Source organism: Asterias rubens, chromosome 9 (assembly GCF_902459465.1).
Source record: "Asterias rubens chromosome 9, eAstRub1.3, whole genome shotgun sequence".
Lineage (NCBI taxonomy): Eukaryota > Metazoa > Echinodermata > Asteroidea > Forcipulatida > Asteriidae > Asterias > Asterias rubens.
This window is the reverse complement of record NC_047070.1, coordinates 3,752,382-3,776,457: the sequence shown is the minus strand read 5'-3', so window position 1 is coordinate 3,776,457 and position 24,076 is coordinate 3,752,382. Positions and strand designations below refer to the sequence as shown.

General features: G+C 38.9%; 1 protein-coding gene across 2 annotated transcripts in view; it reads left to right on the top strand.

Annotated features, from left to right (window-relative positions):
• LOC117294456 (disintegrin and metalloproteinase domain-containing protein 12-like) overlaps positions 1 to 22,846 on the top strand; it is a 61,328-nt gene extending 38,482 nt beyond the window's left edge. The window contains exons 8-21 of one of the 2 annotated variants that reach the window (XM_033776863.1): positions 356 to 427; positions 1,040 to 1,209; positions 1,679 to 1,763; positions 2,535 to 2,680; positions 6,941 to 7,112; positions 7,629 to 7,799; positions 8,367 to 8,490; positions 9,289 to 9,424; positions 9,814 to 10,018; positions 11,228 to 11,305; positions 11,752 to 11,866; positions 15,318 to 15,450; positions 16,845 to 16,895; positions 20,647 to 22,846. In XM_033776863.1, coding sequence (XP_033632754.1) covers positions 356 to 427; positions 1,040 to 1,209; positions 1,679 to 1,763; positions 2,535 to 2,680; positions 6,941 to 7,112; positions 7,629 to 7,799; positions 8,367 to 8,490; positions 9,289 to 9,424; positions 9,814 to 10,018; positions 11,228 to 11,305; positions 11,752 to 11,866; positions 15,318 to 15,450; positions 16,845 to 16,895; positions 20,647 to 21,406 — 2,418 coding nt within the window. In that variant the 3' untranslated portion in view covers positions 21,407 to 22,846. The remainder of the gene's footprint in view (positions 1 to 355; positions 428 to 1,039; positions 1,210 to 1,678; positions 1,764 to 2,534; positions 2,681 to 6,940; positions 7,113 to 7,628; positions 7,800 to 8,366; positions 8,491 to 9,288; positions 9,425 to 9,813; positions 10,019 to 11,227; positions 11,306 to 11,751; positions 11,867 to 15,317; positions 15,451 to 16,844; positions 16,896 to 20,646) is intronic. The other variant, XM_033776864.1, reaches the window with a different exon arrangement.
• The last annotated feature ends 1,230 nt before the right edge of the window (positions 22,847 to 24,076 follow it).

The following is a 24,076-nucleotide window of genomic DNA, read 5'->3' as shown; positions in this document are numbered from 1 at the left end:
TTCCCTTAAACCTGCTATAGTTTTTGAGAATTGATTCAAACAATGTCACGATAATACTTTTTACATGCTCAAATAATTTTCGGGACTTGTTTTAATATTGACTCATTTCTTAAAAACTACCGCACTAAGGGAAGTTTTCTACCAACTTTATCTTCAAACTGTATGAGTTTAATGTAATTCTGTGGACATTGTGTTCTGTGTCCCACAAAAAGTACATAGACCCTTTAAAGGCAAAGTATTCCTTTTGATACAATCAATATTATTAAGTCCAACCACAAATGGTGTCATTCTGAAGTGAATGAAGTTTCAGATTGAATTACTAATGGAGTCGGCTGTTCTTGTTGTGTTCTTGTAGTACATTGACCAAGGAAGGGACAAAGACAAGGTGTTTTCAAGATGCAAGGAGATGGCCAATGCAATGGATTTGGTAAGAGCACTTTAAAACTCAAGCGTGCCATGTATAACCCCCCGATCCCCCCCCCCCAAAAAAAAAAAAATCATAATAATAATAATAGAAAGAAAAAGCCATAAGAAGGCCAATGACAGTCCGGGGCTATATACTCCCCAGGGAGGTGAAAAAGATAGCAGGAATGTTAGTGGTCAAAATGCGAGGGCACTAATGTAAAGCGCATCGATTCATTATTGTTAAATGTGCTATAAGAACTAGTAATTGATATATAAAGCACATTGAGTTAAGGTCTTTGTAGCCTGAACATCTGACGTCACACTTCGCGGCTCGTGAATAACGCCAGAGACCTGCCTCCAAAACCGGCGTGTAGATTCACCTTTGACCTCAGTCATGTCACATAGAGATGCCCAGTCAAATTGTATTGCGGACGTGACAGGAGTGTACTGTTCTGGCATCTATAGCTCATGTGACTGTGCACGTTTATCCAATATCATTGTATCCAATGGAATCACTGGATCTAGCGGCAGTGACCTGTCTTTATCTTGCCGATAAAGACAGGGTTTGTGTTGTATGACAGTATGATTTCTGTCTCATGCTGTAAACTCATGAGGGCGCTCTTTCAACCCGTAGATATACCGTCCGCTGAGCATGCGTGTCGCCCTGATAGGTGTGGAAGTTTGGAATGAAGGTGACCAATTTGAAGTCAGTACCAACCCAACGTCTACCATGATGATGTTTCATCGATGGCGAAAGGACCACTTACTTCCCGATACGTACAACGACAATGCTCAATTCGTCACGTGAGCAACTTTTTGGATTTGAATTTTTTAAGTATCAACTATAATCGAGACGCAATCAAATTCCAGAATCCATTTTCAAAAAGCTGCCAAAGCAACTTAATACCATCATTTAGTTATAGGATTGGAATTTTTAAGTGTCATTCTTAATCGAGACGTAATCAAAGATCGATCGGCCATCTGGGTCACCAGAAACTACTTAAAAACTTATTACACATCTTGCATGACATCAATTAATTTTAAAAATAAAATTCTCACTGAGCAATAAACTCAAAATGGGAAATTAGTTTTATTTATTTCTCATCAAATATGACATTTCAGACAGAAACATTTCAAGGGATGTTTTCTACTATCGTCATCATAGACCGTTTTATGTAAATCTGTGATCTTAGTTGAGTCTTTTTCTTACCAATTCTGTAAATCCATTTAGTACTTTAAAAAATCAAATGATGCTTGTTTTTTCTTCTGACAGGGGTAAATCTTTTGATGGGAACACTGTTGGTATGGCTTCCCTCGCCGTCATGTGTTCGTTAGATCGTTCTGGTGGTGTCAACGAGGTAAATTTATTGGATGTGGAATCACACAAATTTATTTAAGCATGTAAATCTTTACCAGTTATAGTAATTATACCATAACTGGTACATACGTTTTACATGCTAAAACGGAGACGGAAATTATTTTTGTGACATTGTTTGACTTATTTCTCAAAAACTACAGCACCTTCGCAAGTAATATTTTAAGGGAAGCTTTCTACTATTATTATCTTCAAACTGTTGAAGTCTAATGTAAATCTGAGGACGTTTTACAAAAAGTACCAAAACCCTTTAAAGCCATTGGACACTTACATTGAACAGTATTGTCCAAAGGCCCACACTTCGTGTATCACAACTTATATATAAAACAACAAACCTGTGAAAATTTAGGCTAAATCGGTCATCGGAGTCGGGAGAAAATAACAGGAAAACCCACCCTTGTTTCCGCAGGTTTCACGTGTCATGACATGTGTTTAAAAGAAATCCGTAATTCTGGATATCGAGAATTGATAATTGTTTCAATGTTTTTTCAAAAAGTAAGCATTTCATGGAATAATATTTCAAGAGAAGTCTTTCACCATTACCTTCTGTAAACCCTGTAAGTTATTTGTAAATCTAAAAAATAGTTAATGGCCTGATTTTTGCATTTATACCCTCGGTCTATTTGGTTGGTAAGTTGTTTGCAACAGCTAATTCTATTTTCTTATTTGTAAATCTGTGAACTTTTATTTTTTTTTCTGTTCTGAAAGTGTCCACTTGTTTAAGTAAATATATCATTTGATTTATTTTCCTCAGGACCATGGAGTCAATGCAGCCGATGTAGCATCCACTATGGCCCATGAAATGGGTCACAATATGGGCTTTGTGCATGACACCGCTGACAGAGGATGCAAATGTGACGCCCCTGCGGACACAGGCTGTGTGATGGAGCCCTCTAGTGGGTATGTCATGTACATGTACATCTTTGTGTGTTTTACGGCGGTTTCTTTTTGTAGGTTCTAAGGTCAGTCTAGGTCAAGGTGTAGGCCTGGTTTTTATGGTGCTGTGTATCAAGGAATTCTGAACTGACGCCCCATAGAATTCAGAAGGAATTTGGACTTGATTTTTGGGGTAAAATCAACAAAACTACTATGTCGGACACGGGCTGTGTGATGGAGCGCCCTCTAGCGGGTTTGTCATGGTCATCTTTGCAAATGTTTGGTGGTTTCTTTTTGTAGGTTCTGAGGTCAGTCTAGGTCAAGGTGTAGACCTGGTTTTGTATGGTTCTGTTAACCATGGCATTCTGTACTAATGTCTCAAAGAATTACAAAAATTTAGAGAGAATTGGGGCTCGAGTTTGATGGCAAAATCAACACAAACACAGGGCTTGTTGCTCGAAGCTTACCCTGAATCATGTTTCAAAGCAACAATGTCTTTAGTCTGTGAAATAATGGCCAGGATATTTTATAAGGCAAAAAAAAAATAATAATACCAGTCGATCATCCCCGCCCGCATCCTTTTTGGGGCCGCATCCTTTTTTTTTTTTTTTTTACTATTTTTTTTTTTCCCGATTTTTGTAAATCTGAGGACGTTTTACAAAAAGTACCAAAACCCTTTAACCCTTTCAATACCATTGTCGAGTTTACTCGACTGCGCAATGCAAGCGCTTCCTTACCATTGTCGAGAAAACTCGACCGTGCGTTGTGTAGTCGCTCCGTCCCAATGTCAAGAAAACTCGAGATTGTATTTATTTAGTTTGGCGCCCTCTGTTGTTAGCTTTTATATAGACGGGTTGCTTGTTTACCAAGCATTGCAATGGTATGTATTGTATAGGGGGTCGCCATTATGATTTTCCGAGAAAAGTACACCTCAAAATTTCACGCTTCCGTTTTTTTTTCGACAAAAATCACCATCATGTCTGCTCACTGCACGGAGGTTTTGGCTTTTATGTTTGCCTGTAGTGACTCAATAAAAAGACTTGGGAAGTTCTGACAAAGAATCTAGTGAACATTTGGCAGCAAATCGTGGTATTTCGTCGCCAGACATGCAGTCAAAAAAATAAAATAAAATACCAGTCGATCATCCCCGCCCGCATCCTTTTTTGGGGCCGCATCCTTTTTTGGGGCTGCATCCTTTTTTCTTTTCTTTTTTACTATTTTTTCTTTTTCGATTTTTGTTAATCCATATTTTCAAAAGGACTGGCCCAGGAGCTTTTCCCGAATCTAACGTGATGCCCTCAAATAGTGTAATCCGACCATGTTAATAGTGAGAACACAGGTCCTCATGCAACAAATAGGTATAAAATAAGTTTGCGGTGGGTTCAAACTGAAGAATTGGTGGCCTGTTTGATTTGAAATACGAAGCGGCTATCTTGAAAAATAAATAATCAATAATCAATAAAAAAAAAACTCATCCTCTTTTTTGAAAAATCAGGAAGATAAACTGGTATTTTTGTTTTATTTGGCCTAAAGCCCTTTCAACCAGAGGATGCAAAGCGCTGGAAAAGAAGAGAAAGCCAGACTGGATAAACCCAGATTACATGTGACCAGAAAAGATGGGTATTGATGGCCTTTTTAAAAGTAGTGAAACCAGTTGAACTCCTATAATGTGTTGGAAGTTAATTCCACAGCCGAGAGCTGCAGAGACAGAAAAAGCTTGGTTAACTGGTAACTGGTGACCAATTAAATAATTTTACCAGACACTAATAAAAATCTAACTCGCAAATGGTTTCTTTCTGATTGTTATATTTTTTAATTGATACTATAAAATAGATGACTTTGTTCAGAGAAATGTTCGAATGAGGAAGAAAAACTTTCACATCCTGTTTCCTTTGATGTTAGATTAACGGGAAACGCGACTTGGTTGCAGGAAGCATTCTGGTGACAGAAAATATGATTCATTAAAAATAACAATCATTTGTAATTTCGACAAATGTCCTTTTCAACTTTTACAATCAGCTCTATTTTAATGGTCGGGAGGAACAAGCATTGAAGAAAAGACAGAAGAGAGAAAACCTCTAATAATTTCCTCATTTTCTGTACCTTTTCTGTGGGGTGTCGTGGCCCAGCGGATAAGAGCACTGGACTCAAGCTCTGGTGTTTTTGTTCAGCAGAGGGTGGGTTCGGATCCTGGTAGTTACACTTGTGTCCTTGAGCAAGACACTTAACTTTAATTACTTCTCTCCACCCAGGGGTAAATGGGTACCTGTGAGGGCAGAGTTGGTTCATGTGGTTGGTTTAGCTTAGTGCGCTACATTTGGCAGCACAGGCTGTATACTCCCCAGGGAGCTGAGATGGTTTAAAGAGGGATTTACAGAGATACCAACATACACGATTTGGGCGTAGCAAATACGATTTCGAGCCGTGACTACGACGCTACGATAATACTCAATAAAACACGCTAAACAAGCCGCCCAATATAATTTTACTAAATCGTACAATACATGCAAACAACGAATGAACTATTAAGTGGAAATAAAAATTAAGAAAAAAATCAAAATAATTGTAACAGAAGAGAAAAAAAAATTTTAATTTTAGAACGCAGTGTTGAATAATAGCGGCGAATTCACTCGAACAATATACGTGTCTCGACGTAATGATTGATGCGTGCCCTCTCCCCCGCTGGCTGGCCGGATGAGTATTTTTACGCTAGTGCATTGCTGCAAGATCGTACCCATTGATCTCTATTACACCATTGGGAATAGTGCACACGTGCGTGGGGAATGAGGTTGTGTGTGAGCTAACGTGTCACAGTAACCTCATTCCTCATGTATCCACTATTATTGTGCCCACGCTGTCTGTACATGTACTTCAATCGAAGCTTGGCACAAAAAGTAAGAAATAATGGCGGCAAAAAAGGAGACCTTCTGAACAAAAATCCCTTCAACTGAGTGGCCTGTGAGATCTAAGCTAGACAGTTTCCCTGCTTTCTTACTAGTAATTGTAGCGCCGATGTCCAGACAATGCCCAAAATACGGACACGTATTTTTTGCCCAAAATCCGGACACGCTTCTTTTTTTTTATCTCTCTCCCAATAGCTTGTTGTTGCATTTCTGACCATTAAAACAAAAACATTTAAGTAAGGCCACCTTTTGTTATGTTTTTTTTTTAAACAAAGTCAGAAGATGAGGGAATTTTTTTTTTTTTTTTCACTGGCCATTATAAACATTTGTAGCTGTTCTGGTGGTGCATACAGAGGTAATTGTTATTTCACAACAATGCCTGAAAATGAGCTAATTAGCATTGTAGAGGGTAATAGAAAAATCGGTTTAGGGAGCCCAAGCCACGCTCGCCCTTAACTTTTGGGAGATGCTACTCTTTTTTTAAATTCAATGTTGGCATCTCTGGATTTAAGGCCCAGCGACCAGGGGTAATAATGTGCGTCACTGCACGGAACCTGAGCACTATATAATAAGCCACTGTTATCATAACACTTCTATGACGTCAACATTTGTATTAAATAATGGCCTTTAAGCTTCATTGTCCTTCTGAGTATTGTTTGGTTTGAGAAGAGCTTACTTTGCAAGTGCCATATTTCTGTGTTAGCTGTGCAAGCAAAAAAGGCTTAGATACATGGAGTATCATACACGCGCACAAGCAAAAATTCCCTGCCTGTGAAATACGCATGTGTATTAAGCGCAAAATTTCCTGGTTCCTGAACGAAAGATTCTTAAGCGTTCAGACTGCTCTTTCCTTCAAAAAAGGTTGTCACTATCACTTTGGTTTTGCTTTTCTCCTATAAGCACCTTGTATCCCATTGGTAATTTGCACTATTGCCTCAAGCTGCTAGGTAATCTCGATGGTCTACTGGGTAAGACATGGCTGTAGAATTGCAAAGATCATGGGTTCGAATCCTACTTGAGTAATATACCTGCAATTTGGTTCACAGAGCTTGGGAAAGTACTCAGTATACAGTGCTAACCAACAGCGACGTATATTTTTGAAAATTTGGCCTTTTATCTGTCTGTGGTTCACTTTTTAACTCTGTATTTAGGTCCACTATTTCTCTGTCGTAAGGTTTAACCCCTTTTTAACATCGACCATTTTACTGGTGACTGTGTTTTTATGTGAGCAAAAAGGCAAAAGGAATTTCCCATGCTGGGACAATAAAGTTTATGGTGTATTGTTTGTATGGTATGTTATGGTATGTATCTAGGTGAAACAAGAATTAATGTATAAATCCAGTAAATCCAGACGTTTTCCTCCCAACTCTCTTGCCCACAGATCCCTGCCTCCGACCATCTTCTCCTCCTGCAGCGAGGATGACTTGGAGAACTCCTTGCGCAAGGGGCTTGGAGCTTGCCTCTTCAACTATCCAAAGTCCATCTTCCAAGGACCTCACTGCGGGAACGGGTTCTTGGAGAATGGAGAGGAGTGTGACTGTGGTACTCCTGAGGTGAGTCTTCTCTCATGGAGACATTTGTCAACTTTTTTTTTCTTCGAAATTTTGATTTTTTAAATCTAGTTAGGTTTGCGGTAACACCATGTCATCTTTTGTGAGTTGTGGTGATTCTGAAATAAACTGGTGGTTTGTCAACTGTATGTTTCAATCAGAATGCTCTGCAGCCGATTTCACGAAACGCTAGATTAATCCCATCTCGAGTTAGGACGAGTAACCTGTCCTAACTTAGGATCGGTTTAATGCGTCCTACGTCTTTGGATAGGGAACTTAACTTGTCCTAAATCCTAAGATTAATCCTAAGTTAGGATGAGTGAAATGGGTGAAATTCTCCTCTTCAGGAGAAAACTGAGCATACAGATTGAAACGTCAAGTTGTTGAACCACCCATTCTTTTTCAGAACCATCATAGACATTATTACATGGTGTTACCACAAACCGTAATAGATTGTATGTATTTCCACCATGCAAAGTTTCAAACTCTTACTGACCCCTGTGCTCTGTCGATCCTTAGGAATGCACCAACGATTGCTGTATAGCGGAGACGTGTACTCTTGCAGAGAACGCAACCTGCGCCAACGGAGAATGCTGTGAAGACTGCCAGCTCAAAATCTCAGGAGTTCGATGCAGGGACGTTGTGAACCAGTGTGATCTACCGGAGTACTGCACAGGGCTTGACAATCAGGTATTGACTCAATTCAGCTGACAAATCAGGGCAAGTAGTCAGCCTCGCTACCAAGGGCAGCGCACCATATCACCTGTTAACTCTGCGTACGCCTCTAACCCCTGGCAGCATTGTTGAGTGTGCACACAAGGGCGAGAGAATACGGAAAAATATAGCACTTCTGGGTCCAATATCCAGCGAGGTCGATGCAGACATGCCATGTTTTTCCATAGCATGATAAAAAATTTCTTCAAGCAAACTTCAAGCAACGCATGTGACAATCAGCACTTGAAGCCAACCCGCCACTTTTTAATTTACATTAAGCCGTATGTGTTGCATACAGCTTTCAAGAGCGCAATACGCGTTAGAACTACACGTATACATACGGTGTGATATGGGCCGTGCAATATAAGTCGATATTACGTGCTTTGTTGCTATGGATTGAGCAACCAGAATCAAGGATTCAAGCCTGCTTGAAGATAATATCTCATATTGCAGACTGGCATACTTTTGTAATTCTTCAAGAGTTGATATTAAATGGTCACACAGTAGGAGGGTTGATAATCTAAGTCCTATTTTTCACACCAGTGTCCAGCGAATGTGTATCGTCAGAATGGTGAGCCATGTGCCAATATGGACGACATGGATGCAGTCTGTTACAATGGACAGTGTGTGACATACGATGATCAATGCATGGCGATATGGGGGGATGGTAAGTGTTTAGTACCACTTTCATTGCACTGTTTACCACAGAATAAGCCATTTGCGTGTTAGATTTAAATTTTGTCTTGTACAATGACAGCATCATTCCTGAAATATGTTCATTTGGAGTTGATGAAGGCATGCCACGACCAAACCAAATCTCAACACTTGCCCAAGATTGTCGTAGTTAGAAGAAACTTGTAGTCGCCTGATCCGCAGCCGAAGTATGATGATGAGGCATTGACGTGATTAATCAAAAGAAACTATTTAAATTTAAATTCCTCCAACTATAAAGACTTCAAACAGACTAAAAGTGGATTTAAAGTTGGTCGCTTGATCACCGGATGGAAATCTTGACGCCCGTTCATAAAAAACACAGTTATAGGCCTCAGCGATGACTATAAACTGTGTTTTTTAGGATCGTGCATTCTTCTTGCAACCATCGCGCGACCGACTATAAACCGACCTTAAAATGTGGTTCCTACTTCATGCGAATGCTAATTTGAAGCACATTTTCACAAATTTGACACAAGCAATTTGTTACTAGCTCTACCGTCGGTGAGTTTCACACTGAGTGAGTGCACTGAGGCCTTCTCGCCTTGCCCAAATTCCGGACAATGACTTGTTGCCCAAATTCTGGACAAACATTAAATCACTGATAAATTTTCAAAATTTTTCATTTTCACCCTTGGTAAAACCATGTGTAAAATCTCTTTTGAGGGAGTGTTGGCTCTTAAAAGAGCCGGTGGGTCAAACAATTTACTCGGCTCGTCTTCAGGTTTTCATTTTCATTTTTTATGCCAAACAGGAGCCAGGAAAGCGAATACACTTTGCTTTGAGTTCAATGGGCAAGGATCTGACTTTGGTAATTGCGGTGTGAATGAAGAAGATGGAGGGGTGATTGTGCAACCTGATGAGCGGAACTTTATCTCTTGTCCACTCAAGTAAGTACACGCCTGATAATAATAATAATAATAATAATAATAACAGACCTGCCAACTGTCCAGGTTTCTGAGTTTTGAAGACCCGTCGGGACTGTCCCGATTTCTCAACTTTCCCGATTTTATTTTTAAAAAGTTGAAAGTTACTGGTGAACAACTGAAAACAAGTCTAGTTGTATCTTAGAGTCAAACAATAGTTCCTTGTCGCAATAAATGAGGGGTACGCTGGTAAAATCCATGTTATACAAGCACAGGCCGTCCAGAGAAGGGCAAAAGTTAAAAAAAAAAAAAAAAAATCAAAAAATTTGTGCCCTCCCTGAACTAGCTCATAAAAAGGCAAAACTTGCTTTTGCAATAATGTAACTCGCCCCAATCCTTGATTTGACTTTCAGGGATTTCGGTTGTGGTAAACTGATGTGCGTCGGCGGGGCTGAATTCCCCATCATAGGGTCAGTCGCCAGAGCAAGTAAAGGGTATCGTTACGATAGCAATATGAACAAGTACACCTGCAAGTCAGCCTCTATAGACCTCGGGGAAGATATTCCAGATCCTGGGTACGTGAGCGATGGCTCATTGTGTGGAAGCTCTACTGACGAGGTTTGTGGACTGTTCTTTTCAAGACACTAAAACCCTCTTGTTAATGGGCCCTTCACTCTTTATTCTTTATATATATATTTTTTTTTTACCCATACACCGATGTTTTGTTAGCACTGTATACTCAGTTCTTTCCCGAGTCCTGTGAAAAAATATCACAGGCATGTTACTCGGGTGGGATTCGAACCCACGACCCTTGCAATTCTAGAGCAGTTTCTTACCAAGTAGACTACCGAGGTTGTTCGGTAGCTAGAGGCAGTTCGAATCCTATGTTTAGGCAGCGGGTACCGCAACGATTTTAAGAGGTGTTAAATTTGCAGCGGGGATAAATAATATTTATTTTGTTTTTTTACCCATACACCGATGTGTGTTAGCATTGTATACTCAGTACTTTCCGAGTCCTGTGAAAATCCTACATCCTAGAGAAAAGTGAAGAGCCCTACTTGTGCTTTCTTCATCCGCTGCAGAGTTCACAAGCCTGTGCATTTTTTGTTGTTATAGTATAGTCATTGGCACAAGCCAATTTACTTTTAACTTGTATTTATAATTTTATTTTATATTTCTTAATGTTTTTCTGTTATTTATAAAGAAAAATCGGTTTGTAAACACAATTCAGGCTTTGGCTGCAAAGTTTGAATGTTTTTAATAAACTAATAATAATAATAATAATAATAATAATAATAATAATAATAATAATAATAATAATACCAGAACCAGGACCAGAATAATAATACCAGAACCAGGACCAGAACCAGGACCTGGCCAGGGAACTTCGTAAGATTTGGCAGGTAAAGGTAAAAGTAGTCCCCGTGGTGGTTGGAGCACTTGGCACCATTCCCAAAGCACTGGGGAAACATCTAGATGAAATAGGGACAAATGTGAGGGTAGATCTATTACAGAAGGCAGCGCTTTTGGGAACAGCAAGGATCCTGAGAAAGACCCTTGAGATCTAAGGCTACGGGACGTAGCCCGGCTCGAGGAGTTACCGGCACAAAGGAAAATGAGATCTTTCTTTTGCATGCTGTGATAAAATGAAATAATAATAATAATGTGATTTTATTGCAAAACAGCTCATCTCTGTACTTTTATCAAAATGAGTAAGGGGCGAGCTTTATCATTGCATTGTGGAGTGAACCATTGTTTCAGGTTTGGAACCATAAATTCTTCCAACAACAGGTAAATATGTTCTGAACGATCTTTTCTTCCTTCTAGTTTTGTGTGGAATCTTCTTGTAAGAATAAGACAGATCTGAGGATTAGAGATTGCCCGTATAAGTGCTACAACCACGGGGTAAGTTCTATTCTGTTTTATTCAGGGTGGCTTGGCCGAGTGGTTTAGAGAATCGGGTTCAAAATCTGGTGGTTAAGTCATAAAAGGGTAACCCGTGAGGGTAGATTTTGTTTGGAAAAGTCTTTGGAGCGCCACGGTAGCTTAGGGCTGTATAATCCCATGGAGCCATTGAGAAAGATTAAAGGAAAGTTTTGGGCACAATGAACCGGGCCCAATTTCATAAAGCCTGTCAATTCAGAGGGAGCCGTTTCTCACAATGTTTTATACTATCAACCTCTCCCCATTACTCGTTACCAAATAAGGTTTCGTGCTAATAATTATTCTGAGTAATTACCAATAGTGTCCACTGAAACGATTAATTTGTTATGGAAACATTCTTGTGCATCCCATTCTTAATAAGCATCACCATATTCCCTTTTGTCTTTTTGTTAATTGATTGAAAACAGGTGTGCAACAGCAATAATCACTGTCACTGCAACCCAGAGTGGGCCCCTCCACTCTGTAACAGTGCAGGGTATGGAGGTAGCATCGACAGTGGGCCGGCAAGGCCACAGGATGACGGTAGGTTCAACCATCCACCAACAAACTTCACTTTACCTATTAAAAAATGATTTTGGGGTTGAACATAAAAAAGATTACTAGAGTGGGACTCAAACCAACGACCTGGTAGAATGCTCACTGGCATTTTAGTCGGGAGGTTGAAGGTTTGAGTCTCACTCTAGTCAATTAACTTGCTTTTTATCTCACTGATGGAATTAGTTTAAACTAGATGGTTTGAGGAGCCTGCAAGCCTTTTCAGTTGTCCAAAAGTATGGACAAGAATTTTTCAATTAAATCTCTTATTTTTTTTTAAAAGTCTTTCAGTGCCTACTGTTTAAATGCCCAGCTTTTTGTAATGTCCGTTTTTTTTTTGTTTTTTTTTTTTTTTTGGAACCTAAAATGCCTATCTTCTTTGGCTTTATCAAAAAATTGTGTATACATCTTTTTCCAAAGGGGTTTCTCACAGAACACTGATCATATGGATACAATCATGACACTTACAGAATACATCAAATAGATCATACATGTACAATCTCAGCTTTGAAAATATCAACTATTTGGATTTTTGAATCCAATATAAACTCTAAAAAGACCCTATAGTAATAATGGTTTTATTATTACAAGAGATTGCACTTTTTGTTAGCGTCTGGTTCACCGAATGCCTACATCTCTCCTTCTCTCCTGTAGACTATCCCGGCCCCCGCCCTGAACCCTCCTTGAAACCCTTCTTTTCTACCCCACCAAGAGCTCCCACCACCCCTATCCCATCAGGACCTCCCACAAACCCCACCCCAAAATCTTGCCAACAAGACAAGCTCTTTTGTCTCGACATCATAAAACGGAACAAAGGTAAAACAAAAAAAAGCCTCTTTCATAATTCAGCTACCATCATCCATCACTGTCTTGGGTCACATGACATCATACATGGAGTCACATGACATCACACATACACATCTTCATCAATCTTGTTCCCAATGGTTGACAATCTTGCTGTGTCAGCACACCTTGCACAATCACAACCCCTGGAAGTGTTTGATTCAAATATTACCAAATTAAGCCAGTGGTGGATCCACTCCACAAAGATGAGATTGAAAAATCTGGTTTAAAAAAAAAAACACAAAAAATTGTTATGTATTTTTTTGCAATATTTCCGGTTAAAAATAGAGAATTCACATTTCTGAATTTAAGTTAGGAATGTGATTTTTTAATTATTTTTAATAAATATTTTATATGATAACGAAGATTATCACCCAGATTGTAGAATAGGGCTTTCAAAACCAAAGATAAATGTATGTAACCTGCCGTCGATTTCACAAAGAGTTAGGACTCGTCTTATCTCGAGTTAGGACGAGTAACTCGTCCTAACTTAGGATTAATCTTAAGGTCTGCATGCTACAGTGCAGGATTGGGACACGTCCTAAGTCCTAAGGTTAGTCTTAAGTTAGGAAGAGTTTTGTGAAATCGACGGCAGGCTTTGCACTCTGAGGCTTTTAAGCTCGCAAGCTTTTACGTTTTGCGCTCGCCTACATGTATACGTAACATCCCATGAAGTTTATTCCACAAAGAACGCCCCAGATTGCTGAGTACTTGTAGGGCTTTTCAAACCAGCTTTCACGCTTTGTACTTACAGTTTTCTCCCAGCAACTTATCACACCCCTGCATGCTGGCCTGCTAAATGCTTAGGGGTCATGATAATAACATGGTTCATCCTTTAGCGACAATAGTGCACGCAAAAATGAGCTGCAAGATCTGACCATTTTCTACTCGACCAAAGAGGTCAAAGTAAAGGTCACGTCCTGAAGTTACATTTGCCAATGTTTTCCATGTTAACAGAGTATGTAGGTTTCTGAAACACAAACAAATTGCTGTTTCATATTATTTTGTTAAACATTTCAAGAAAAAAAAAGGTCGAGAAAAGCCCAACAGTAATAGCCATGTCTGTGCGTATTCATTTCCCTTACTTACTTACTTAGCTGCGTAGGACTGGGTGTCCCTTGGCCTCCTTTGAGAACCGTCCCCATTCATGTCTATTTTTAGCTAAATGCTCTGCCTCATGAAGTGGAATGGTGGCATCTTCCTAGAGTCTTCTTCCTTGGCAAATCTCAAAACTTTCATGTTCACTTCCATGATTGATTGCCCTGGACCAACTATCTTTCCCAATATTTTCACAGGACTCGGGGCAAAGTACTGAGTATACAGTGCTACACACATCGGTGTATGGGTATAAAACCAAAATTAATATTCTTTATCCCCGATGCAAAATTAACATCTCTTATATCAGTGCTGTACCCGCTATTAAAACATAGGATTCGAACTGCCTCTAGCTACCGGGCAATCTCGGTAGTCTTGTTGGTAAGACACTGCTCTAGAATTGCAAGGGTCTTGGGTTCGAATCCCACCCAAGAAATATGCCTGTGATATGTTTTCACAGGATTTGGGAAAGTACTGAGTATACAGTGCATACTAATATCGGTGTATGGGTAAAAACCAAAAATTAATATTTTCCCAATATTAGTGCCTTTATTAATTATTATTTGCTTATTGTACTGTTTTCTTGTTGAGCACTGTGGTACCCAGATTAAGACCACTTCATAAATGCCTGTTATTATCTTTATCATACAGAATCTAATGGTCTATTAAGGGTTCACTTCATGCCCACAAGGCGACCACTAAAAAAATGTTCACTTTTTGAAATGCATGAAATGGGGGATGATATGGCCCGTGGGAACAAGGTTGTATCACAACCAAGAACAGAGTGTCCTGAGGGATTGGATTGCAGCACCTAGGCTCTTATCACTTAACTCACCCCTGGCGCAAGTCTCTGGGATGTTCAATTTGACCCAATTCACCTTAGAAAGATTTGCACATTTAATCTCAGTTGTGCCATTTTTGGAGTCGGGGTCTCCTCTCCTGTGCTTTTTTTGGGCAGCGCACGTTTTTGGCAACACGTGTGATGGGGCCGATTTCACAAAGCAATTAAATTCATCGCAAATACTATTCTGTGCTTAGCAAGTTTTGTGTACTCGCAGGCTTTATGAAATTGGGCCCTGATCCATTGTTTACAAAGACTGAAATGAAACAAAATACTGTTTATCTTTCTTCTTTGAAGCAACCCTTTAAGGAGATTCTATCAAGTAAAGACAATGAAGTTCCTATGTCAAAACATTCAAAAACAGAAATGCCTCATTTTAGTTATTAGCACCGATACTAACCTTTCACTCCTTGGAAAGCTTGCAGGGCCTGATTTTTGTAGAGCTGCTTAAGCAGAAAAATGTTACTTTATTATAAAGATATCATGGTTTGCTAAGCATAATCAAGCAGGATACCAGTCAAGTTTTCTGACATGATTTTTTGGCAGCTAACCTGAGCTACTTCTTTCAGCTTAAGCAGCTCTATGAAGTTGGGCCAAGATGATAAATTCCTGAGCTAGGTTTACTTTTCTGACGTATTTCCTTCTGTATTTTTTTAACAGAAATATCCGCCCAAAGCAACGCTGTTGTAGTTCTATTGGTGCTATTTCTTGGAGTCTTTCCAGCACTGATCATCATTGGAATTATTATGTACTACAAACGAGTCCAACTCCAGCAAATTCTCTGCAAGGATAAGTATGTACAATTAATTTTTACAAAATTTTGTTTGTAGTGGCGGGCGGTGTTAATAATAGCGCTAAGAACCGAGAAATTCTGCCTTTTTACCGACCAAATACCTTGCACTGTCTGTGACTGGTTGTCTGAAACATTTTGCTCGGCAGGTGATCTTTGCTGAGTACTTTTACTGCTGAGATCTCAAGTTGGTTTTTTGGGATCATGTCTTGCCTTCCACCTCTGGAACCCAGGTTCAAATCCCACTGGTGCACTATGTGGATTGGGTTTTCAGTCCCTACCTGACAATGCCTGATTTCCTGGGTTTTCCCTGGAATAATTCTCTGTGATTTCCCCCCCCCCCCACATGTAAAAACTGACACTTTCTAACTTGTCTTCTCTCCATTTGGTTCTTGGCTCAAACAATTCTTAAGTTCACTTTTTTGAGAGTCCTCGGCTTCACAATAAGATTCAATAAATAAATAGTACTTAAAATTTACAACCTGGATTTGTCGTGCAGGATTTAAAAAGGGCTCTTCCAAACATACCTCAGGGCCCAATTTCATAGAGCTGCTAAGGACAAAAAATTGCTTAGCATGAAATTTCTTCCTTGATAAAAACAGGATTACCAACAAAATTTCCATTGGTTGCATATTTTTATTACTGGTATTCAGCAGTTGTTTGCTTATCCTGAAAATCACGTGGACATTCGGTTGGTAATCCTGTTTTTATCAAGGAAGAAATTTCATGCTAAGCAAATTTGTGTGCTTAGCAGCTCTATTGGGCCCAGGTCTTGTAACCTGCATTCTTGAATCTTGTCTCTTTTGTCGTGACAAGATCCTGCATTTTTGGTCTTGAGGAAATTTTCCTTTTTTAATTCCCCCAATTTCTGAATAAAGTTCTGTGCCAGAATAAGCATGTTGTCGTCATTTCTGCAGATGTAAATATTTAAGCAACTTTTGTGTCGTGAAAAATATGATTACTTTTACATTCGGTTTGCATGAAGCAAAGCAATAGCTGTGGGGGGAAAACAAATTAAAGTGGGGCTTCAAGATCAAATTCAGGTTTGCGATGCACTCGTTTTCCAATAGGTAGAGTCCTTATAAACAGTGGGGGAAAAATCTATTGGAAAATGGATTGCCTCACAAAACTGAATTTGATCTTGGGGCCCCTCTTTATACGAAAATTGGAAGTTGTTTTGCCGTCTGTATACATTTTTATGTTCTTTGAAAGATTTCCTGTATTATCTGTGAGTTGTACTGTACAGTGCAGTAGCATTGTTGAGTCTGTACGCTCACAGGCACAACAAATGTGGACTTGCTTTCTGTGTGAGATTTGCTATACTATCTGTGGTTCTGTTGTGTTGGTTCTGTACTGTCGAGACGATATGCTCACAGGCAAATTTCTTTTAAATACAGCGTGGCACAGCGCAGCCAACCACCTAAATATTCCCCTGTTAAAAGGCAAGGGTAAGTAGCATGCAAGGTTGTCAAATGCATCTTCCTGTATGTTTGCAAAAATGTTGCACCTCATAATATTGCTCCTTTCTCCTCATGGTTGCTTCAATCCTCATTCCCCCCCCCCCCCCCATTACCCCCCAATTCCTCTCCCATTCATGCATCATGTCAAATTCTCTTGTTTCCATTTTCGTGATGCAATGTTTGTCAGTTATCATTTTTCTTCAGAATAAACAATGTGTAACAATCTTTTATCAAAATTGTTTTGACCCCGACTCCAATTTTTTTTTATTTTAAATGTTGACCGACTATTACCCAATGACTTTGACTATATACTCTACACACTGAAGAAAACGAAGTAAAGTAATCCCAGCTCAGGAATTTTCAACAGCTTTTCTTGTCTTCTAGATCTAGCATGCAATTTTTTTTCCCTTTGACACAGACGAGAAATTCCTCACCATCTTCCAATCAGGGCCCAATTTTATGGCTCTGCTAACAGCCGATTTTTGCACTTACAATCACTGTCCTTTGCTTACTGTAAAAGCGCCAAATTTCTGTGCGAGCTGTGTAAGTTAAGAGTGCCTTGTAACGTGGACTACGCACGCGAACAAGCGGAAATCTGCTAACCTGTGAAATACACTTGACGTAAACAGAATTCCCTGCTTCCTTAAGCTCTGATTCTTTGCTGCAAATACAGCCATGATACTGGGCCAAGGTATGGAAGTCAGCAATTGAAGCAAGCTTGGCCATTAAAAAAAAACCTTCACAGACAGTCCTTCAATTATTTGTATTGAAAACTGAATTTCTTTTGACCCCACCAGCCACAATTTCGGGGAAAATAAAGATCAACATTTTCAAACATTGATTATTCTGAAAGGCCCCTTGTAATGAATGCAAAATTGAACTAAGTTTTAACTCTGTCACTTTCTCTTGTGGTTTATAACCTGATATTTAATTTGAAGCTGATAAACATTCCAGCCAACTGTACAAATATTTAGGTGCTGCAAAATTTTTCTGAAAACTTAATTATTACTTGACTTGAAAAAGTCTCTTGCCAAAAAAATTGCAACACATTTTTAATAAAAGTGTCCCAAAAGCAATTTCGCTAAAAGTTGAAAGTCATACTTCTATATTTAACTGTTGGGGGAAAACTGCTTGTTGAAACGAGCTAACTGCATGTGTTGAACACCAGGAATGAAGTTTGCATTTTGGAATGATAATAATAATAATTGCATAGCTTTACATTTATACAGTTGTATCAAATGCCAGTATAATTGCAACATTATGTGACCTCCTAGTATGTCTTCATTGTGTAATGGGAACCTCAGAAATTCTCAGGATTTAAGGGGGGAGGGGGTACTTCTGTACAAGAGAGAAAGAGTGGGTTAAAGCATTGGAACATTTGGGGGTGGGACATTCTTTGCCACATATCGGGCGTGGTATAAAAAAAATGGCAGTCTGGTGATGAAGGTCCTTTTTACTTATTAAGATCTGCCACGAGAATTAATCGGTCTGGTACATCCTAAGAATAATCATTTGAAGGTTATAGAAAGTAAACAGCAACATAGAGTGTGGGTATGTTTAGGCCAATTGGCAGCTATTCTTTGCCACATATCGGGCATGGTATAAATTGCAAAACCATGTGATGTAAAAATGCATTTTTTTCCTCTTATTATTTTTGTTGTTGAGGGTTTATTTTGTGAAGAAGATGAAAAAAGACGAAAACTTAATGCAGCAGCCTGTTCAGTTTGCACTCCATTATTTGAAGTGCTGCACAAATGCAATGCTATTTGTTTGTACCACCAATTAATAGTACTGCACGTTTTACTTTGGGGAAACTTTGGATGATTCCGAAGCAGGAAAGGAGTCAGTGGTGTCGTGTTTATGTTTTTTCGACATTTGGATCTTATCTCTGCTAAGCTGAAATGTCTCATTTAGCCACTGTCATTATTAGGAAGTTAAGCAGATGAGTCCAATTTCATAAAGGTGGTCAGCAGAAAAGCACAGCTTGGCAGCTTTTTTTTTTGCTAAACAAAAATTGAGTTGGGAACCAGTGACAACAATGTAAATTTTTTACTGGTAACCAATTTCTGCTATGCAAAATATTACTGTGCTCTACTGGTATTATGACATTGGGGGGTCTAGCTCATGCTAAGGGATCCAGATCCCTGTTGAGGTGAGAGGAAAAACTAAAGTGATGTTCTTTGCTGTCTTACTAAAAATAAGAAAAAATGAAGGCTAACTTTACATTGACCTTGTCATTCAGGAATTCCTATTAACATGATTAACCAACTAAATTCACTGAACAGCTATTGTATTATTTTAATAGATGTTAAGTTTGCATTATTTGTGTTTGAAAGTACAAACAGTGCGCAAAGGTAGGGCCAGAAATCTTCCGTTAAAGCTCAAGTTCACGCCCATTACCACCTTTTGACCTTTCAGCATTTCACATGGCTGGCCTTCATGATTCTGGAGATTCGTAGTTAAATCGGACGTACATGCGTGTACATATATAAACTAATTCCTGTCTTATCCTTGCGAATAAAAATAAGGATAAGGACAGGGGACCAGTCTAACTGTACTGTAAACTAGCTGCCACTGACACGTATCATGCTATTGCCATCCAAGTCATGTATCCTGTATGAAGGAGATGTCATGAATACTAATTTCATCTTGTAAGAAAGGGGCAAGACTATATTCCCCACCTCCAGCTTGCAGAAAAAAAGTTCAGTCTGGTGATGAAGGTCCTTTTTACTTTATTAAGATCTGCCACGAGAATTAATCGGTCTGGCACATCCTAAGAATAATCATTTGAAGGTTATAGAAAGTAAACAGCAAAATAGAGTGTGGATATGTTTTGGCCAATCGGCAGCTATTCTTTGCCACATATCGGGCGTGGTATAAATTGCAAAACCATGTGATGTAAAAATGCATTTTTTTCCTCTTATTATTTTTGTTGTTGAGGGTTTATTTTGTGAAGAAGATGAAAAAAGACTTTATTAAGATCTGCCACGAGAATTAATCGGTCTGGCACATCCTAAGAATAATCATTTGGAGGTTATAGAAAGTAAACAGCAAAATAGAGTGTGGGTATGTTTTGGCCAATTGGCAGCTAAGATATGGCTGGATCGCCATCATGCATTGAATTTCAAGATTTCCTTATAAATCAAGATCCTTGGCTATAGCAGAAGCTGCCAGTTCGGATATGATCTTAGCTGGCTGTTAAGTTTAACAAAGTCTGCTCACAGAATTCATTTTACCTGTAGCCCGCAGAAAGTCTTTGCTAAATTCATTTAACAATCAGTACTGTAACTAAAAGGTTTTGAAAAATCATGAGGTATCTGGCTGGAAAATGACTTAATTAATTAATTAACATTATTTAGAGCAAAGACTTTCTCTTATTCTTCATGTTTTTCTGTTTCATAAAGGTGGTCAGCAGAAAAGCACAGCTTGGCAGCTTTTTTTTTTGCTAAACAAAAATTGAGTTGGGAACCAGTGACAACAATGTAAATTTTTTACTGGTAACCAATTTCTGCTATGCAAAATGTTACTGTGCTCTACTGGTATTATGACATTGGGGGGTCTAGCACATGCTAAGGGATCCAGATCCCTGTTGAGGTGAGAGGAAAAACTAAAGTGATGTTCTTTGCTGTCTTACTAAAAATAAGGTATCTGGCTGGAAAATGACTTAATTAATTAATTAACATATTTAGAGCAAAGACTTTCTCTTATTCTTCATGTTTTTCTGTTTCATCTTTTCTAGGTTCACCAATGTTCCCCGTGACGCTAATAAGACAAATGCAAGCAATGGTAGCCATAGCAATGAACCAAGATCAAGACCAGATATTGTCATGAGCACGAGGCCATCAGCCACCAGGGGTGCAAATGTTGTCTATAAGCCAACAACAGAATATGTCGATAGTAGACCTTCCTGGAACAGACCACAGCAGAATCCAGAAGCGCCAAGGCCGCCGGTTGCCCCTGCCCCTTCTTCTAAAATCGTGAGGAGAGAGTCATCAAGGTTAAAGCCCACAAATCCTCCACCCCCAGTGCCGGAGGCTCCCTCTTCTAAAACTACACAGCCAAGTCCTGTGCGGAAAGCACCTACAAAACCTCCTGGACAGTCAACCTATCCCACTCCTGCACCCGTGTATCCCACTCCTGCACCTCTGAAGCCCACTTCTGCCCCTATGAAACTACCAGGTGGACCTTTAAAGCCCACAGGGGCAGCAGCTCTTAAACCTCCTCTGCCAAAGCTGCCCACATCAGCATCCTCAGAGCCAAGTAAACCCAGTGTAGCCCTCAGACCAACTGCCAGTCGACCACCTACAGTGCCTAGGCCAAAGTTTAATGCCAACAACTCAGCGGAAACTTCGTCTCCATCGGAGAAGGCAGAGAGCAAACCTAGCAGGCCAGTACCACCTCCAAGACCGGAATCCCTACGCATAAAAAATGTTGCTCGGCCCAAGATTCCGCCGCCTGTACCCCGGAGGCCTGCCAGCACAGGAGACCCGTCAGTATGATACATGCTTCCTAAATTATGAGTCCTTTTTACTTCTTAAAATCTGCAAGAGTTTGCTCTGGAACAACTGGTTCACAGTAAATCTGGAGCTCTTGCATCATTTTGAGTCAAGAAACTTCAGTACACGTCAACCTATTAACGGTTGGGATAAATTTGTTCTTCTCAACTATTGAAGTTTTGTTTGGTCACTTATTGTTGTCTTTTTTTTTTATTGATTCATGTCTTTATTTATTTGTTTTTTTCTACTTGCATGAATAAAACTGCATGGCAATAAAATTGTGACACTGTTGCCCTTTTGGCTGTCCTACTTCTTGTACTATGTATGTTGCAGGAATAAGCCTAAATGAACAGGGGTATTAATAGTGTAAGGTGCTTTGGTGCAATACTTGAAAGCGTCTAATTATTATTGGTAATGAGTGTGTGCAGTTTACATGACCAATTATTCTTTGCGTACACAGCTAGCAGGCCCGGAGTTATCTGCTGGTCATGTCCTCTGTTTCCCTGGTCTTTGCCTTTATGCCTTGGTGCTCCTTCAAAAGTTTCAAATAGACTTTAAGATTTTCCAGTAGAAGTGTCCTTTGCCCTCTCAAAGATGAAATTCTAGGCCTGAGCTAGGGCGGACATTTTGCTCTAACCTTTTATGCGGGGACTGATGACAGAAATTAAAATTTTTGTGTCAAGCATCCAAGATTATTGTGATGATGGCGTTACGTGGCTTGGGTCAAAACACCATTACAATGCTGCTCCATCTTGGTCATGTTCGGCGTATCCATACACAGTAATTGCTGCTAATGTTTCCTGCAAGAAAAGGAACCAGACTATTTCTCCTTCAAGCCTTGATTTGGTTGTATTGATTTGAATGGGAGAAATCAAGATGGCTGCCCCAGGTATATTGAGACTGTGAAGTTATAGGGTGTATTTACCGCCCTTATGATTGTCTCATAATTATAAGTACTTAATGTAAGAATTAATAAGTAACTAAACATTTTGTGATAAAGCCTAGTTTCTGTAACTATGTTACGTTGAATCAGGGTAACATAATCCTTATGTAATAATTAAAGTTAGATTGTCAAAAAACTGTAATTTTGTTTAGGGGTTTATTGGATTAAATCAACATAGGGTGGCTTTAATTTTTTAAATTCCTAATGAGCTTTCACTTGTGTGTATCGAAATAGTTATTTTATTTTCTTGCTGGCAAGGAAACGGATGCAATAGTTATTTTGGGTTCAAACTATTGAAGCACCTTGATACTTTATTGCTGGATATGTGTGCTTTATAAGACTATTATTATTAATATCATTGGTAGAATATTTAGTGGGCTGGAAAAATTCTCTAAAAAAATGCAAAACTAGCAACTCATTTTATTGTCTATAAATCTTGTATCTTTTTATTGTAACCAACGTTAAAGTTCCTAAAAGGTTGAAGGACAGGGTGATTGGAAACAGGGTGATTAGATAAATTGTTTTGAATGAAGATTTTTGCCGCGCTGAATCTGGATATGTGTTTTTACATCTTCGTTTCGAAAATCATTTAGGCGAAAGAAAAGTATATGTAAAAGGAAATATTTATTTAAATGGGTTGCTTTATTGACGTTAGAATTGTGGTAAAATAAAGTAAAACTGTTAAGCTTAAAGACTCCCTTTAGCCATATTAAGCTTGTCCTCTCCCATACTAACCCATTACTTTAAAAACCAATTACCATAAAAATATACTTGGTACAGAGCATACAATTTGAATTAATAAGCCATTTTGAGATATGGCGGTCACAATGTTACAACACTAGAAGGTTTGGGTAAATTTGTGTGTATACACCCAAACCAAACAGTAGACTCCTAGCTCGTCCGCCATACCTCAAAAAGGATGTTGTGGCTTTAGAGAAAAAGTAAAGTTTTCAGCAATCTGGGAAAGGCTTCAGGCATGAAGCTTTTTTTCAGGCATTTGAAGCACGCAATTCTATGCAACAGGGGTGTGTTTTTTCTCATTATTTTCTTGCAACTCCGACTGTATTTGAAACCTCTTCTTCTCATCTATTTGATGAGCAAAATAAAACAAGTTTTCCAGGGCCTTATTTTATAGAGCTGCTAAACACAAAAAGTTGCTTAGCATGAAAATTTCTTCCTTGATTAAAAAAGGATTACCAACCAAATTTCCATTTGTTGCATTTGCTCGGTACTGGTATTCATCTGTTTGCTTATCTTGAACATCACATAGAAATTTGGTTGGGAAATCCTGTGTTTATCAAGGCAAACATTTCATGCTAAGCAAATTTTTGTGCTTAGCAGCTCTATGAAATTGGGTCCTGGTTTAGAGTAGGAGCTTCATATCATTCTTCTGATAAAAGATGACAAAGGTGCTCTGCTCAGTTTAAATATTTCTCTATTTTCTGCCCTACTGCAAATAAATTGTTATTGTATATGTCGCTCTGCTGTCTTTCAAACTCTGAAGTATTATTTCTCACTTTTAATCTCCTGATTGTATATTTCGGTCAATTTTGATTTAGCTCAGCTCTGCGTATTTAAAACAAAAGTTTGTTTTTTAACTATCTGCCTGTGGTTTAAAGTAATGTACATTTCTAACAAGAACAGGTTTTCCATAAATTTATTTTATGTCCAGAAAAAGAGAGACGATTTCAAATCAATGAAGTAATTTTTAATCAGTTGCAAAAACAAGA